Source organism: Egretta garzetta, unplaced genomic scaffold (genome assembly GCF_000687185.1).
Source record: "Egretta garzetta isolate BGI_Z169 unplaced genomic scaffold, ASM68718v1 scaffold445, whole genome shotgun sequence".
NCBI classification, from domain to species: Eukaryota; Metazoa; Chordata; class Aves; order Pelecaniformes; family Ardeidae; genus Egretta; species Egretta garzetta.
The window spans coordinates 621,951-640,922 of record NW_009259855.1 but is presented as its reverse complement, the minus strand read 5'-3'; the positions used below and the strand labels follow the sequence as shown (position 1 = coordinate 640,922).

At 39.5% G+C, this 18,972-nt stretch overlaps 1 protein-coding gene across 9 annotated transcripts in view; it reads right to left on the bottom strand.

The window, feature by feature from the left end:
• Positions 1–18,514, bottom strand: part of CTPS2 (CTP synthase 2) — a 77,852-nt gene extending 59,338 nt beyond the window's left edge. For 4 of the 9 annotated variants that reach the window (XM_009639957.2, XM_035895500.1, XM_035895498.1 and 1 more), the window contains exons 1-9: positions 18,237–18,514; positions 16,286–16,491; positions 13,831–14,001; positions 12,149–12,249; positions 10,198–10,314; positions 8,806–8,889; positions 4,783–4,863; positions 812–963; positions 425–557 (exon numbers count right to left, since the gene is read on the bottom strand). In XM_009639957.2, the coding sequence (XP_009638252.1) occupies positions 425–557; positions 812–963; positions 4,783–4,863; positions 8,806–8,889; positions 10,198–10,314; positions 12,149–12,249; positions 13,831–14,001; positions 16,286–16,451 (1,005 nt within the window). In that variant the 5' untranslated portion in view covers positions 16,452–16,491; positions 18,237–18,514. Of the gene's footprint in view, positions 1–424; positions 558–811; positions 964–4,782; positions 4,864–8,805; positions 8,890–10,197; positions 10,315–12,148; positions 12,250–12,534; positions 12,704–13,830; positions 14,002–15,309; positions 15,572–16,285; positions 16,492–18,228 lie in introns of those variants that run through there. The other 5 variants (XM_035895494.1, XM_035895496.1, XM_035895495.1 and 2 more) reach the window with 5 other exon arrangements.
• Positions 18,515–18,972: the final 458 nt, after the last annotated feature.

Sequence of the window (18,972 nt, the reverse complement as noted above, 5' to 3'; positions counted from 1 at the left end):
GGCTCTCAGAATATTAACTGAAATGAATAGCAACAGCTTCTGGCACCAGATTTTAAAAAGCATCTTAACCGCTTTCTAATTTATCTATTTTCTCCTGTCTTTAACCTATCTTAACTGATAAGCAGTCTCATGAGAACAAGTGAAACCTATCTTTGATAGTAAATATAAATTTGCAGGTGAAGTCTGCTTTTTCATCAGACCTAGTTTTGGGTAATTGCAGCAGTCCTTTCAGGTAAGTTTAGTTCCAAATAAAATAATTAAATCTGTAAACCTTATTTAAAAAAAATTAGATGCTTGGCCAGTCTGTATTTATCTGCGTGATTAATTTTCTAAGTTCCACACGAATTAAAACCGCCTCACATGATGGGAACTAGTAGACTATATCCAAAGTATTCCTGAAAGCAAAATCCAGACATATCCTCACCATTAAATCCAGTTTGTGATTAATTGCCAGCGCAGAGTGTTCCAGAGCCTTGAAAACAGATGCATAGCAGTCACTTAGTTTTGTGTACTTGCCAACGAGAGCTATGGAACACACCTTCAGCAACCTTTCATATCTGACAAAAACAAATTTTTCAGTTATTACATCAATTTTCACAAGGAAAACATTTTAACAATGTTTGCTTTTTCTTTAATTTCACAAAACATCATCTAAAATCTCAAAACTGACAATGTTTTTAAAACCCAAACCATTCACAAGTGTTGATCAGCAGCACGCTACTGACTCCAGTCCAGTTTGGTGACTCCACAGCAGCTAAAAACCTAACTTGAATTAAAACACTTCTAGAAAAAGCAGCAGGAGTTAGAATACCTGTCAGCCATTTTTTTCCATTTCATTAGAAGATCACTTGGCTGGTCATCAATAGGTAAATTTAACCTCTGTTTAAAATACTTAATGATGCCTTGCTCCTCCAACAGGATTGGTACTCGATAAGTGGAAGAAACATCATGGATAAATATCACCTAACAAAAAAAAAGCATAACATAAGAGACTTACCTAAGAATTTTTCATAGGAAACATACATTCTGTTTTTTGTATACTATGTGTTTTGTATTCTACATACATTCTAATTTTTAAACACTTTTCTTTTGAATAAGCAGGGCAGCACAGCCAATATTTAAGGTTTCACTAAATCTATAAGGAAAAAGCTCCCCAAAAGGTACAATTGTGTTTCACTTTTTCATTGCACTATCATACAATAATAGCTCGTCAAGCCTATCACCACATCAATTTTAACACAAACATCTGGCCCCACAAGCAGTCATGCTTGCTAACACTTCTTTCTCCCTCTCTCACACACTTGAAGAATATTAACTGGGAAAGAAAGAACACAAATGGAACCTAACAAAACAGACACAATTAGGTTGCAATAAAGTCTTCTAAAAGAATTTTGTTAGTGAATTAGATTATGTAGTTAATTAAGGAGTATAGTCCATTCAAGAACCATTTAGTTAAGAACATATTTATAAACTGTGTCCAAGCTGCTGGCAGTTAAGTTCATTGCACTTGGCTTACACAAGGCTGCAGAGTTCAGAATACATGAGAAGTAAAGGATACTTGCCTAGTTATCCTTGAGTTACTTCTGTTCACCACATAAGGATGCACACATGCACGCTGCCCCATGCCTCTCTATGTGCCCATTCAACAGCAAAAAGAATAGGTTAACCACAGCCCTCCTACACTAGGAATAAGGCTTATCCAACTGTTCTTCCAGCTACCATCCTAAGGGTATAACATTAAGAAAGAATCGCTACCTGCTCCAGGTTACAGCCACGCTGACTATGGAGACTGTTATAACTCTGAAACAAGATGAAGACACTGCTTTTGTTTTGGTGGTACATACATTGAAGCAAGCAAGGAGGGAGGACTCATTTGATAAAAGCAAATTTTAAAAAAAAAATCCACTTAGAGGAAGTCTGTGGACAAAATAGCATGTGATCTTAATGGACTAGTTATGACAGTCCTGGAAACTGTTTCCAGGCACACAAAAGATAAGAAAATCATCAGTAGTCAGCATGGATTCACCAAAGGGAGGTCATACTTGACCAACTTGATAAACTTCTCTCACGAAGTGACTGGTCTGGCAGATGAGAGGAAAGCAGCGTATATTGTCTACCTGGACTTCAGGAAGGCTTTTAACACCGTCTCCTGTAAGATCCTCACAGACAACCTGTTCATATATGGGCAGGATGAGCAAACAGTGAGGAAAACTGGCAGAACGGCTGGGCCCAAAGAGTGACAATCAGCAGCACAAACTCTAGTTGAAAGCCAGCAACTAATGGAGTACCCCAGGGATCAGTACTGGGTCCGGTCCTGTTTAACGTCTTCATTAATGATCTGGATGATGGGGCAGAGCGTACCTTCAGCAAGTTTTCAGATGACACCAAAGCAGCAGGAGTGGCTGATATGCCAGAGGGTCGTGCTGCCATCCTGCCAACAGGCAGGAGAAATGGTCCATCAGGAACCTCATGAAGTTCAACAAGGAGAAGTGCAAAGTCTTGCACCTGGGGAGGAACAAACCCAGGCACCATATGTGCTGGGGGAAAGCCAGCTGGAAAGCAGCCTGGCAGAAAAGGACCTGGGGGTCCTGGTGGACACCAAGTTGAACATGAGCCAGCCCTGCACCCTTGCCGCAAAGAAGGGTAATAGTGCCCTGGGCTGCTTAGGAGGAGTGTTGCCAGCAGGTTGAGAGAGGTGATCCTTCCCCTCCCCTCAGCACTGCTGAGGCCGCACCTGGAGTGCTGGGTCCAGCTCTGCGCACCCCAGTACAGCAGAGACATGGACATACCAGAAAAAGTCCACAGCCCACAAAGGGCCATAAAGGTGATGAAAGGTCTGGAGCACCTCTCAAATGAGGAAAGGCTGAGAGCTGGGACTGTTCAGCTTGAAGAAGAGAAGGCTTGGGGGTATTGGTGGAAAAATCACAACAATGTACAGAAATACCCGAGAGAAGGGAGCAAACAAGATGGTGCCAGGTTCTCTTCAGTGGTGTCCAGTGACAGGACAAGAGGCAATGGGTGCAAACTGAAACTTTTTCACTGTGAGGGTGACTGAGCCCTGGCACAGGTTGCCCAGGGAGGTTGTGGAGTCTCCATCCTCGGAAATATTCAAAAGCTGCCTGAACAATGGTCCTGGGCAACTGGCTCTAGGTGGCACTGTTCAAGCAGGGTGCTGGACCAGATGACGTCCCTTCCAACCTCAACTATTTTGTGATTCTCAACAGCAAATAAATGAGAATAGTGGACTGAAAAGACTGTTCCCCTTGAGATTGTAAACCACCATTCTGGACACAAAATGAACTGTAGCTTCTTCTCTACTGGCATTGCATGTAGCTCCAGGAATATGACTGATGATGCATCTAATCCTTCAGTTCACAAGAAATCCAGGATCTTTCTAGGGAATATACAGACATGTGGCCAGTGTCTTCTGAAATCCAGAAGTGGTTCATTAATTTTAAGACACACAGGGGACTTAAGAAGGGCTTTGCAGAATTCTGATTAATACAGTTATGAAAAGGAGGGGAGGGGGAAAAAAAAAAAAAAAAAAAAAAAAAAAAAAGGCTGCAACACAGTATGGCACCTAGCAGCATCCCAGTTCAGTCCACTGGTTCTAACCGCCAGGGACACACCTATATTACACAATGCAGTGCTGTGGACAGACGTTTGAGCTAGCCAGCACAGCACAAGAAGAGTGCAGCACTCTGGCCAGGATCATATACTCAGCTTCTCATGAAAGCTGTGACTGGTACAACTATTGAGCTTCTACCCTAAAAGACAGAATTCTGGGGCAGGGCCGGGGGGGAAACAAACAAAAAACCAGTGCCATGAAGACAGCTCCCTCCCTGCAATGTTGCTCTCAGGGAAGTTCTGTTACACATGGGACTCTTGGTCCAGTTAGACTGGCATAACTGCAGCTGGAATCTGAGTATGTACATGCTTACACACGGCCTGATACTACCAGAAAAGCACGCACTGTTTTTGTTTGATTGAACTTCCAGTTGTCTCTCTCCAGCTGGAGAGGAACCACAAAGGCATTTCTGAAGGGTTTTCCAGAAGCTAGCTCAAGGGTGTTGTCTTCCACAGATAGTTAGATGGAAGCAAGGGGGTGAAGTAATGGCCACACTGCCCTCTCTGTCCTCATCTGGAATGTTTTATGGACAATAACCAACCATAGCCTGAAACTGCACAGTTTTTACAACTCCATATAGCAATTAACCACGCACTCAAAAATCTATTCCTTTTATTAACTTTTTACATAACATGCATTTAAATTGTTAATGACCATTTGACATAAAATTTAACATATAAACTCCCAATATTTTTAAACTGTTATAGTGTACATGACAGCAAGATAAAAATTGTAAAAACTATTACATATTATGGGGAAAATCTTTTTAGTAGGGCCAGCTGTGTCAGGACAAGGGGTAATGGTTTTAAACTGAAGCAGGGTAGGTTTAGACTGGATATAAGGAAGAAATTCTTTACAATGAGGGTGGTGAAACACTGGAAGGGGTTGCCCAGAGAGGTAGTGGAGGGCCCATCCCTGGAAACATTCAAGGCCAGGTTGGACGGGGCTCTGAGCAACCTGATCCAGTTGAAGATGTCCCTGCTCACTGCAGGGGGGTTGGGCTAGATGGCCTCTAGGGGTCCCTTCCAACCCAAACCATTCTATGATTCTATGATTAATGCAACAGTCTGAAGTTGAAAACAGAAATGCACAGAAGGGTTTGTATGCTTTCCCACATGTTTAAGTAATGATGAATAAAGTGTTAAAGTACTGACCTGCTCAGGCTCCACATGGCAAAACATAGAAATCTTTTCCTTCACTGCCATTTCTATAGGTTTTGCACTTCTGCAGACAATCTGTCATAATGGAAGGAAAAATCTTAAATATTTACTAAGCAAACCAACAGAAGATCTTCAATACTATTCATGGAGAAATTGATCTCCTTTGCAAGCAAAGCACAAACAAATGTGCCTTTTTTTCTCTCCTCTTTTGGAGTTCTACAACGTATTATAGCTCACAAATATCTGCTAGCAAGGCAGAAGTAAATCAGTCACCTACCCATACTAACCCACTTTTACTAACTTTTCTTTGGCATTCTCTGTAATACTGCTTCCTCATGTTCTCCTTTATTGTAGCTACTCTTGTAATACTCTTTACCTAGAGTCTAACAGCTCTGTAAGTATGAATAACATGATGAATCAAAATAAATACTGTGACCTTATCAGCTAAATGTAGAGCAGTAATACTTAGCTTATATGCATGTTTTCTACTATCCCAGTCCTTCAGCATCTTTTCCTAATTCTTAATTCACACATCACGATAAAAAGGAGGCTGATGATGAGAAAACTTGTTTCATAATCTTGTGAGTTTTTTTCCTAGTTCAATTATTCTGTTATTATTTTGCAGATACATGTAAAACTTGGGAATTTTAGAAAATATTGACATTTTTTACCAACAAAGAAAATAACCATGTGTTTTAGTGTTTGTTGGAAGGGGGGTTTTTTGTATTATGTAACTTCAGGCAACTAACTCAAAATGCAGAACTGCTCTTTCAGTGTGCCTTTGGATTACTTAGTCTACTACCTTAAGCTATTTTGAATAGTGGAAGTATAACAAAGTAGCATGATCCTGTTAAAAGACTAAGTCATTATTTTCCCCATCTTTCTAGCAAATGCAACTACCTAATGCATTAAGCCCTTTTTTGTTCAGAAACTTGTAGCTGATCTTTGATCACCTTGCTAGTACGCAGCTTAGCTACACTGATATTGATGTGGTCTAATTAACTTCCCCTACCCTTGCAAGAAATTCTAGAAACAGAAAAAAAAGGCCAAGTACAAGGGAAAATTAACAGACATTCTAATAATCAAAAAAGATTTATGAAACAATTTGTACATTCTATTCAATTAAGCACAACTTATACTTAAAAACTGGGTACTGTTTGAAGACATAATTGATAAACCTTGACAGTATGAGTACATGATTAGATCCACTTTGAGATCTATCATCTGTCTTGCTGAGACAAATTTAAAGTTAATGGAGTCACAGAAATCAAAAACATCAGAATCAGCATGAAAATACAAAACTACAATAACAGCGGCAGAGATGCGTCTCAAAGAAACATAACACAAAGAAGATGAGGAACAATTCAATTGAATAGGGCAGCACTGACAAGCATGTAATCGTTTTTCAAAATGCTGTAACAGAGTCCATTAAATCTGCAGATACAGTGTATTCATTAAGCGCTTAGAACACCCCATGGAGAACATAAAGGCTCCTGTACATACCCAGCTGAGACTGGCCCAGCATGCCACCTTGTGGAAGCCTGGGACCAGACAGCAAGGCAGCAGGTATTAAGAACAGGTCTAGCCAAGCAGCCTGGCAGCACAGCTTATGAAGAAAGCCCTCCTGACTGCTGTTCTAGGAGCTTCCCCATGTGCTGTCTTGGCCTTGGGCCCCTGCCCAAGAGAGCAACCATTTAAATATTTTCTTGAAGCAGTGCCCAAGCAACTTTACAACAGCACTAAGAGGCTTTGCTGGAGTGTAATCTCTCTATGCTTTAGTAGTCAACAGCAGCAATTCAAAAAAAAAAAAAAAAAAAAAAAAAGTACTGCACTTCTGGCTGTCCCAAAACTGCCCCAGACAAGAACTCAAGATGTCAGAAAGTGACTAGATTAGTCTGTTTTCCTTTTCTCATGCACACACTTAACAGGCTTTTAAAAACTAATTTGGGGGGCTAGGGCTAAAGTCAGACACTGGCAATTACCTTACAGGCCTCTGAAAATCACGTTCAACATTCCACATGCAATTAGCACCTCAAGAGGGATTTTGAAGTTTAAGCCCTGAAGCTTGGAATATAGAGCAGCATTGTTAATAAAAGTCTTTCCCTCCACAAGCAGATTACAGTTACCAGGTCACAACAATTTGAAGCTACCTAACACATCCTTCACATATCCTATTTACAAAGCCATTGGTTTTGTAGTTACAAACACGTTTTTTGTTAAATATAAAATCCAAGAGTTCAAAAAAACACCAGAAAGACAGACAACACAAAATTTAGTTGCATTACTATCCTTTTAAGAGTCATTTTTCCTTTTTCCTTTTTGAGGACATTGTACAGAAGCAGTGACTATTCTCACTAGTCTCATTTCTGAGAAGGGCTGGGGAGCTTTTTCTCTCAGTGGACTTTATGGGAACGGAAAGTCCTCAACAGCTTCCAGAATCCAGTGCGGAAAATAACCTTTGACTTAACAAGCAGCCTCACACAAAAGAGCAAAATTGTTCTTTTCTGTTCCTGAAGCAGACCTAGAAACAAAGCGTGTCTCCAGCTGCATCAGCTGCAGCTCAGGAAGATACAAGCGTAAGTTTGAACTGGGGTTGGACTGGCATTTGAAGCTGTGCTGCCCTGGCTTCAGTGCTATCAGAACTTGACCAAGCAGATTAACATCTCCAATGGCAGGGAGCTGCAATCTACTTATGCCTCCTCTCCTCCCAAGGAAAAGTGCCAGGGACGCAAACATTGAATCCAGGGAATAATTACTAGAGCACTGGGGAGAAAGAATAGAAGGAGTTCAGCATTTGTCATCAATTGCCAGCTGGCATGAGGTGAAACTTGCTGGCTTTAGGCTCACTATACTATGTGGCGCAAGAAGGTATTGAGAGCAGCCCTGCTGAGAAGGACTGGTGGATGAAAAGCTGGACATGAGCTGGCAATGTGCGCTGGCAGCCCAGAAGGCCAACCGTACCCTGGGTTGCATCAAAAGCAGGGTGGCCAGCAGGTCGAGGGAGGGGATTCTGCCCCTCTGCTCCGCTCTGGTGAGACGCCACCTGGAGCCCTGAGTCTAGCTCTGGAGCCCTCAGCACAGAAACACATGGAACTGTTGGAGCAGGTCCAGAGGAAGGCCACAAAAATGATCAGAGCTGGAGCACGTCTCCTGGGAGGACAGGCTGAGAGAGTTGGGGTCGTTCAGCCTGGAGAACAGAAGGCTGCAGGGAGACCTTATTGCAACATTTCAATACTTAAGGGGGCTTAAAAGAAAAATAGGAATAGACTTTTCAGTAGGGCCTGTTGCAATAGGACAAGGGGTATTGGTTTTAAACTAAAAAGGTTTAGAATACATATAAAGAGGATATTCTTTACAATGAGGGTGGTGAAACACTGGAACGGGTTGCCCAGAGATGTGGTAGATGCCCCATCCCTGGAAACATTCAAGGCCAGGTTGGACGGGGCTCTGAGCAACCTGATCCAGTTGAAGATGTCCCTGCTAATTGCAGGGGGGTTGGGCTAGATGGCCTCTAAAGGTCCCTTGCAACCCAAACCATTCTGTGAAAGAAATTGAAGAACCTTACTTTGAAGATTCACCCACACATTTTATATTTCCAAACATGAATATTTTTAAAGGCTGTACTTCAAAGGTAGGATTGCTTCTTCTTAATCATGCATAAAAAGAAATTTGTGAGAGAATATTAGAAGCCAGAAGCATTCTAGGTCTTCCCACAAAGTGAACTGAGAATTCAGATTATTTTTAGCAGTGCAGAATGATTTTTCTACAAAGATCCCTTTAGAAGAACATGGCTACAGTCCTAAGATATTCCAAGGAGTTAGTTGAATTAAGTTAACTTAGGAGTGAATTTGAGTAATTTGATTTCCTGTGGCTTTAGTGAAGCAGTGCAGCATATATGTTCCATTTCTTCTAAAATTCTTGTCTCTCATGGGAGACTAAGGCTTATTCTTTGAACACAGGTTATGCAAGAACACTTCCAGATGACTTATAAATAAAAAATTGTATTTATTGGCTCACCAAATCCGGAGACAAGCCTAGACCCCTCAGTGCTCGAACACTGTTCTGTGTTGGTTTTGTCTTCTGTTCACCAGTGGCGTTAGGCTGGAAACACATAATTTGAAAGCCCAAATAGCAACTAACATCCAATAACAGAGCAGTTAAATGTTAAAAGAGGAGTCATTAAACATATCCAAACAGAACCGAAATATGCCAGAAACAGAAATGGCACCACTGTCATTACTTATATAAGAAATTCTGAGAAGAAACCGTATGACCCTAATTCAGGTCAGGTTTATTTTGTTATTTTTTCTTTCAGAGAAAAAGTTTCAATATAATTGACTCAGGTAGAAGAATATTCCAAAAGCTAGATTCAGTAGCTGTCCTTGGAAATAATCAGATGTACTAAATAGTTCTGTTCTCAAATACACAGAATCAATCATATCAATTTCTGACCATTCCTCTAATCCATAGCTGCAGTGGTTAATAATTCTCTTTTTATTTGTACAAGGTATAATCATATCATCATTACCAACCTTTGCTTACCAAAATCTCCCCAGTGAGTACTTACATCTTAAAATAATAAGAAAACCTATCTTTGAAGTAAAATTTAGAGTTCAAATGGAAGAATACTTTTAGCCCTGTACAAAACATTTTAGTGGTCTTGACTGGAAGGCCATTGTACATTGAGGAGTTTGTGATCCACCTCAGAGTTCCCCTGAGGAAGCCCAGGCCTGTGCTGCACAAATCCATTGCCTGCAGGACAAACTCAGCCAGCTCCTTCTAATAGCCTGCGGGCAGCTCCCACTCAGCACCCACAATCGCATCACCTGCGTGGCCTTGCCTTTATCTAGGGATGCAGCAGGCAGTTCTCCAGAGAACATTCTTTCTGTCTGACAGTAAAAATGATACAGTTGTTTCCTTGTAAAAAAATTATCTATTAGTTTAAGTGACCGAAAGGGGAGAATCTCTCCTATGAAGCGGTCTGCCCAGCGTGCTGCTGGGTGCATTCCATGCTACACCGCCTGGGGTTCCCACCACCTAAGGTCATTTATACCCTTCTCTCCTTATAGTGTTAGTTCTAACAAATAGAATTCTAAGTGATACCTTCGAGAGATGAGTGCCTTTCTTACTGGGTTCTTAATATACCAGCACCTTCCAGTGCAAAGCACAACTATATTTAGCCTTGTAGATAAATTAGTGTTGATAAGGGGTTTTTTTTTGTAACCTAGAACATTAAAACAGATTGTCACATCACTAAAGTAATTATCAAGGCCTTTACTTACCCCAGTGTGGCTGGGTTTCATACCTCTGTCTCTAAAACTCTCAATCATGAAAGGGTTAATGGGAGAAGTAAGCAAATATAAAGCCCACTACAGAGCAAAATCTATTTTATTAATTTTAATAACTTACCTGTGGTACTAGACTAACATGGATATTACAGAAGTTCTCTCGTTTTGCTTTGAACTGAAACTGTCTAAATGCTTCAACAAATGGCATTCCTTCAATATCTCCAATGGTTCCACCCAGCTGAAAAAGAAAGCTTGGATACGTCAGAGTGTCAGAAAGCAAAAAGAAAAGAAAAAAAAAAGTCTACCTCTTACACACTTAGCAATTTTTCTGAAATCTTAAAAAAAACCTGACAATTGAAATTTGCAGGCATGCTCTGCAAAGAACCCTCATCTATTCTGCGTGTTTTGTTTCCTGAGGAAAACAAAACTATTTGCCAGTTTTGTTATATTCACTTTAGACCAAACACATAAGCTTCCCGTGGGAAGATGTGTGGTGCCACTGAATAATACACGCTTTCCCACTGTCTTCAAAGTGGTGAAAATGTAATCAATAGTTAAGCTGATGTGAAAGTTTTTGTACAGAAAAACTTTATTTTCCTGCCTGTCAGATTAATGAACAGTTGTGACCAACAAGACATTTAGCAATATTATCATAGCTTTCCAACACCAATAAATGCCATATGGACAACTTGAAATAATATTTCATATCATAAAAGGCTTTAAATATTTTTTACCAAACCAAAACCCAAGACTAAGTCCATGATAAAATGGATTTGTAAAGACAAATTAGATGTCTTTCAAAGACATAAAGAGCTGTAGTAGACTAAGCACAGTGTTTAGCACGTAAATCTTACGAAGGAGTTGCATTTCACAATGGTCTTTCTGTGCCACCAAGTGGCTTTTGATAGAATTGCGTATTTGTGTTCACTGAGTACCAGAAAAACTTCTGACAACTACATTTGTATGTGAAGCACATATCCAGTCCAACTCCTTCAGGATTTTGCCACGGAAAAACATTACAATTATTCTTAAAGTCCCCCAAAAAATATTTTTATCAGGCTGGAGCTATAACAAAAAAGCACCCCATATACGGAGGAAACAGAAAATTAAGTTTGAAGTTAGAGAACTGACAAACCCATCACTTCTTAATGTTCTTCTGCAACTTCTGCATTTACTGCTTTTACGTTTGTTTTAAATTAAATGTTTGATTCTCACTGTGCACATCATAAGAAAGATCTATAGCTATACCAATAAGGGTATTTTAATCAAGGCAGATTCTTCTGCAAAAGAAATACTGAACAATTCTGTGACCTGGGTCACAAAGTTTATCACACTATTGATTATGGTAGTCGCTTCTGGCATTAAATTTATGACATATTCTTCTGTCAATTCTCAGGTATAATCTTTTTCTGTATTTTCCACTGTAATCATAAAGCTATCAATTACTGTCTGCCTTTCCTCCAGCTGTCTCAATGCCCTGCTAAGAATGGGTAAAACTCATTATTTCCATTGTGCAGAACATCAGCAGGTTAACAAAGTTGCCTCCAAAGATCTTAAAAACAACAACAGAAAGTGGGAAACCAAGTTATACAGTGTTTAAATACATTCCTTTAAACATGACCATGAGCAACAATATGGACATTTGAAGCCATATGAAAACTAGAATGTTATAGGCTCTTCTACTGAACCACAGCAGATTTCAGGTATCACACAAGTTTTCTCAGTACAATAGTACAGTATAAACAGTATAAAGCTTCAGTCAAATGTCTGTGTCTTGGAAATAGATACTTCACATTACAGTAACTGGCTGCTTTAATTTTATAAATTAATAAACTCTTAAGCAGCTCAGTTTCAGCAGTATTCTAGAAGGGATTTAGTCAAGTAAACAGAAGCTGTAGGAGTAAGACCATGCCTATCATTCTCAGAACAAATCAAAGAATATAGTAAGTGTTTTTGCATTGCTGCTCTCCACAAAACTTCAGTCTGACCCTTTTACAGTAAGTAGCAAAGAGAAAGCAAGCTACTTCTTTGTGTTCACGGTGGATATATATCCTAAAACGTTCCATACTTACCTCAATTACACAAATTTGTGGCTCTTTTCGGTCATCATCCACCGGAACTTTTGCCTGATTCATTACCCATTCCTGAACTGCATCAGTGATGTGTGGAACAACTACAAGACAAAGCCAAAGGTGGCAAGCATATCTTACTTTAGGCCCATATACCAGTTTTCACATGCAAAAGGGAGAAAAAGAGCAGTGAGTCAAAAAGAAACTACTAGCTCCTGTTTGTATTCCTCCTTTCCTTGAACCCAGAAGGCCAACATTACAGAAATATGCCCATATCTGTTGGGAAGGAGAAAGGAGTAAGACGATGCAGCAGGGAACAGCTTGTTCTAGCTGATAACTCTCTTGTGAAGACTAAATGCACTAATATCCCACAGAATTAAAAATATCACCTTGAACGGTTTTCCCCAGGTAATCACCATGTCTTTCTTTATTAATGACATGCTGATATATCTTTCCAGTGGTGATGTTGTTATCTTTATAGAGACTGATGTCCAAAAATCTCTCATAATTTCCCAAATCTAAGTCAACTTCTCCACCATCATTCAATACAAAAACTTCACCTGAAAAAAGAAAGTGAAAACAGACAGAAAAGCAATAATCAGAAGTTATTAAACAGGCAACAGGAATACAACAAACTTATCTTAAAATTGAAGAAATGTTTTTTAAAATGCCATATCACAATGACATATCAATAAAGCAAATGCTGCAACTCAATCTGCACTGTCATTTTATGTGACTTAATATAGAAGTCATTACTTTTACATCATATGCCTACCCCTCAGTCATGTATGCTTATGCAAATAAATTTAAGTTACATTGCCAAAATATTTAAGTGACTTAAAAATATTTAACCACCATTTCAACAGCATGCTACAATCCTTGATTGAATGAGGCCAATCTCTAGGAATCATAAATCAGCAACAAATAAAACATTCACTTACACGTGGCGGCCAAAAACTGTGCTTTTATAAATATGAATTACTACGCACTTCCAAAGTGTTTCACTATAAATTTGTGTTGTTTGGATCTTAATGATTAAGGCTTGGATCAGTAAACTTAAATGCTTCTTCAAATGTGATCGCTGTTTCTTATTCAGTTGTTTCATCTTTTATATTTGGTTCACTATGTCCACAGAAAGGGTTGTTTCTGACCCTGAAAAATCTCATGAAAATATCCTTCAGATTCAGAATTTTCTTAGACCTCTAAATTCTGAATCTAGTCAACTTCTGAAGCAACTAAAGTTGCTCAATCTTGAGATAAGGCTGGAAAGCTATTCAGAAAAACCATAAAATGTTTAGCTGTTGATTCATTGGGTCACAGCAAAATAAGTTATGGGACTAATGCGCAAGAGGAAAAAAAAAAAAGAAGCAATCCCCCTGAAGGTAGAGCGTGGACTATGGAAATATATATCCCACCGAGATATAACACCCCAATGAACAGTTTAACAAAAACACCACCATGTGTACAACAGAGTGGAAGATTTATGCCTGATCCTGTGAGGCACTGAGTACCTCCTCTGTACTAAGTTATCCTTTAAGCCAACAGACACAGAGTGGAACAACATTTCTCATAAGGAGGCCTTGGAAGAATAAAAAAAATAAAAAATAAAAAAAAAAGATGTTCTAGCTGATAACTCTCTTGTGAAGACTAAATGCACTAATATCCCACAGAATTAAAAATATCACCTTGAACGGTTTTCCCCAGGTAATCACCATGTCTTTCTTTATTAATGACATGCTGATATATCTTTCCAGTGGTGATGTTGTTATCTTTATAGAGACTGATGTCCAAAAATCTCTCATAATTTCCCAAATCTAAGTCAACTTCTCCACCATCATTCAATACAAAAACTTCACCTGAAAAAAGAAAGTGAAAACAGACAGAAAAGCAATAATCAGAAGTTATTAAACAGGCAACAGGAATACAACAAACTTATCTTAAAATTGAAGAAATGTTTTTTAAAATGCCATATCACAATGACATATCAATAAAGCAAATGCTGCAACTCAATCTGCACTGTCATTTTATGTGACTTAATATAGAAGTCATTACTTTTACATCATATGCCTACCCCTCAGTCATGTATGCTTATGCAAATAAATTTAAGTTACATTGCCAAAATATTTAAGTGACTTAAAAATATTTAACCACCATTTCAACAGCATGCTACAATCCTTGATTGAATGAGGCCAATCTCTAGGAATCATAAATCAGCAACAAATAAAACATTCACTTACACGTGGCGGCCAAAAACTGTGCTTTTATAAATATGAATTACTACGCACTTCCAAAGTGTTTCACTATAAATTTGTGTTGTTTGGATCTTAATGATTAAGGCTTGGATCAGTAAACTTAAATGCTTCTTCAAATGTGATCGCTGTTTCTTATTCAGTTGTTTCATCTTTTATATTTGGTTCACTATGTCCACAGAAAGGGTTGTTTCTGACCCTGAAAAATCTCATGAAAATATCCTTCAGATTCAGAATTTTCTTAGACCTCTAAATTCTGAATCTAGTCAACTTCTGAAGCAACTAAAGTTGCTCAATCTTGAGATAAGGCTGGAAAGCTATTCAGAAAAACCATAAAATGTTTAGCTGTTGATTCATTGGGTCACAGCAAAATAAGTTATGGGACTAATGCGCAAGAGGAAAAAAAAAAAAGAAGCAATCCCCCTGAAGGTAGAGCGTGGACTATGGAAATATATATCCCACCGAGATATAACACCCCAATGAACAGTTTAACAAAAACACCACCATGTGTACAACAGAGTGGAAGATTTATGCCTGATCCTGTGAGGCACTGAGTACCTCCTCTGTACTAAGTTATCCTTTAAGCCAACAGACACAGAGTGGAACAACATTTCTCATAAGGAGGCCTTGGAAGAATAAAAAAAATAAAAAATAAAAAAAAAAGAAAAAAAATATTAAAAAAAACCTCTTTAGTTAACTGGAAGTCACCAAATTAAAATCCTTTGACTCAATCATATTTCTGCCAAAATGTTAAAAAAAGAGGCTTGCCATTCTGGCTTGTGTGAATTTCTACTTATTACCCAGCAAGCCAGTGTTTTTTCACAAGCAGTAAGAAACTCTTAAGTGAACAGAGAAGGGGGGGGAGGGTGGAATTGTCCGGGAATTACATGCCACAGTATCCCCTCTCCCCTGTACCTGATCCAGGGGAGGAATACATCGTCACAATCTCAGGTCATCATAGGAGTCTTACCACCAGAGGTAAAGGCATAACTTCCCCAGTCAACTGCCTAAGGAGCACCAGATGCGCTCCTGAAAGTGCAGGACTACTGGATTAGTTAGATTTGGCTTCTTGAGAGAGGTCTGAGAGTGGTCTTACTCCACTTAAAAAGCAAAGTGGTCTTTTTTCAGTTCAGGAGACAAACACATTTATCTCCAGTTCCAAAAATTGGGGTCTAAACTAAAAGCAGACAAAATCCAACAAATAAAAAGAATTAGAAATGCCTATTGGCTGAAGGTACATTGGAACTTTGAAAGCCAGTGTTTTCAGTAAACGTACAAGTAACAAGACAGACAGCTGAAGGAACATTCAAAATTATAAATGCACATCAGACTGTCTTGTAGCTCATCAGCAATGTAGTCAATACAACCAAGGTAGCTTAAGAGAACTAGCCAACCAAACTAAGCATCTACTTTAAAATATCACCAGTTGGCTCTCTAAGCTTCGCTGATCCTCACTGTTTAAAATGGGAACTTAATCTAACTCTCATGAAAACACACTGGAGGCACTGACAACTGACATCCAAGTAACAGCATTCAAAATAAGTTAAGTTTCAAAAAAGTTTTATAGTACTTTTTTTTTTTTTTAATCCAGTTGAACTGAAGATAGCATTGACTGAACACTGACAAAGTGGTACTTTATGGGAAGGAAGCATCTACTCATAGAAGTATCTTCACCAAACAGGCTTCTCCTGCCTTTATTTAGAGAGCAGACAATGCCCTTGAGAACACATAGCAAGGAATAAACTTGCTTTGCCAAATAGATTACAAAACAAATAACTACCATACTACTGCTTTTCAAAAAAAACCCCAACCAAACCCAAACAGAAAAACCCCACCACATTATTGTGACTACAAATATTTATGCAAAAGGGAACAGCAATGCCTTTCATACCATGTTCATATGGTGAAAAGGTTCCAGCATCTATGTTTATGTAAGGATCAATTTTGATTGCAGTGACACGTAGACCACATGATTTCAGTATGGTGCCAATGCTGCTTGCAATGATCCCTTTGCCAATGCCTGAGATGACACCACCAGTTACCAGGATGTACTTCATTGGAAAATCAGCACAAGCGCGCTTATCTCGAGCTGGAAACCTAAAATGACAAAGATGTACACCTGATGAATGCAAATTCATGCCAGGAGAGAACACAGCTTCAGTATGCAAAGAAATCTAAGCTGAAACGACCTTCAGAAACAGAAAACAAAATCACCATTTTGGAATCTGGGAGTAGGATTTATCTCTCCCAGCTCATACACCAGTACATAAACTGACCGCCTAAGTCCACTGCTGCAGTCCGTGGAAAAACAGGTACCGTTTTGATACACTGCCCTGGGGACGTGCTAAAGAGAGGCACAGTTCATCCGGCCTGTTCCTCTCCTATGAGAGGAAAAGCCAGCTAACTTTTAGAACCACAACTTAGGCAAGGTGAATCTCACCCTGGATTCTTTCTAAATTAAAGAAGTTAATAATTTCACATGTGTTTTGAGAAGTTAGCTTAAAGATTGCTCATTGCTACATTAGCCAGAACACTCACATTCTCCACCCATTCTACCTTCAAAAACAGTGACTGTAGCTCCAAAAATCTTATCAAAATCAGAATGTTATACCATCCACTCCATTTTTCAGCAGCCTTCCCTTCTCCAACTCACAGTGTATCAAGTATTTCACCAAAAGCCTGACAATATCCTACAGATCACCAGAACATGTGACCACGAAAGAAAAACTGAAGCAGGATGTCCATATTTATACCACAGTACATTACTGCTCAAGAGCCTAGAGTCCTTTCTTCACATGCCCAACCATTCTCCCTCTCTAAGAAATTATTGTGCAAGAAACAATCAGGACAAGGATCACCTAGAGCCTCTGGACTGTGATGCAGAGTAAGAGTTGATGCTGTTCTAGAAAACAACATTCTATCTGTTTAAAGTTTCACATTTAGAGAAACACCTGATCTTATGACACACATTAGCATCACAAATTGAGAACGGCAGCCCTGGATAGAGCAGCTCTGAGAGCTACGGCACGTGGCCTTCCACACGGCCGTCTTGTCAAGAGTCCCTGCTTCCCTGCCTAGACCGTGAAACGAATGATTCTTCAAAAGAAGGAACTGCAACTACGAGTGCTCACAAACATTATATCCTGAAGACATAAACATGACAGTTAATGCCTATTGTGGTGCTGAAGCCTTGATCAGATACACCTTTGGATTTCACAGCGCTCTGCAATAGTACCAGCATAAGCAGCAACGGCCATACAGATACAGAAGCTTCCTCTCTTGAAAATTTCTTTGTTTGTAAGAAGCCTGGATAATTAAAACTGAAAAACTGCACCTGCTATGAACTAAGAGATTCAAATATCATACTAGGCAAGTCATATGATTGGGGGGACACAGACGGGACAGGAAATAATCTAACAGATGCTAATATATCTATACCGCCTGGCACAGTGTATGTGTATGAATGGCAAGGGATCGAGAACTCTTAAAACAGATGATGAGGAGACACTCCCACCCCCTAAAAATTGTGATAATTACTATCCTAATTAAAAATTCCTCATCACCCTTCTCGTTGCTATAATCTGCTATTCTCACCAACTGCTGTTGAGACTGTCCCTGCAATTCTCCCACTTCACCTGGCTTTCGCACAAGCACAGATTTTGCCACCGTTTCTCCGCCCCATCTGAAACAGGACAACGCACGTATCTCATCCACAACCGCATTCGCGTTACATTCAGGCAGCCGTGGGGGCGAATGACTGGAATAATTTCTGAACAATGACAGCATGGCTCCCCACAGAGCAAAAATTCTAGGTTCAAGAAGATCTTTCCTTACTTAAGTACCTAGTTCATCCAAAACAACACGCAACAGCCCGTGATCTAACAGTGCTCGGGATAAATCAAAGCAGCTCGGTTCTCCAAACGCTGGTAGTAAGTAGCAGCTGGTGGACAAGCATTGTAGCTCTTCCTCTTACTATACTGAAGTAACATGAGTAAGGCCGGGGTCTTCAGGAGGCAGAGTTCCAGAACATAACAATGCTTCTTGTCAACGTTCTTATGATTGGTAGCAGTAATCAACATGATTTCCTTATCAATGCAGACAAAAGGAAGATCACAGCCTTCAAAACTATTTACATCAGGAGAAAAAAAGATCATCAGGAATTAACTTTTCCCTGCTATTTAATAACATGCAACTTTTTTTTTTTTTAATAGCATAGATTTTAATATTTGGAGCCTACTTCCTCTGTTTCAGGCCCTTCATAAATCAGCTAATGTAGTTTGTCAACACTACGCTTCACGATCGCCTAAGCCGTTTTCAAAGCTACTCCCAGAAAAAGGAGGGGGAAGAGGGGGGAAATGGAATAATGAATTCAACAGGTATAAATCTCGAATACATGCCACTTCAAAACTCTTAAACCCCATCACCTAGCTCCCAGGAACCTAAATGAAAAGCTCGCTGTGATTTTAGCAAGAACAGCGATTTCCCAGCGGCTTAAGGACACACAATGTTTACTTGCAACAGAAAGAATTCAAGGTGGTTTGGGAAGTCGCTTGTAAAAGGAGAAAGAAATATTTTGGG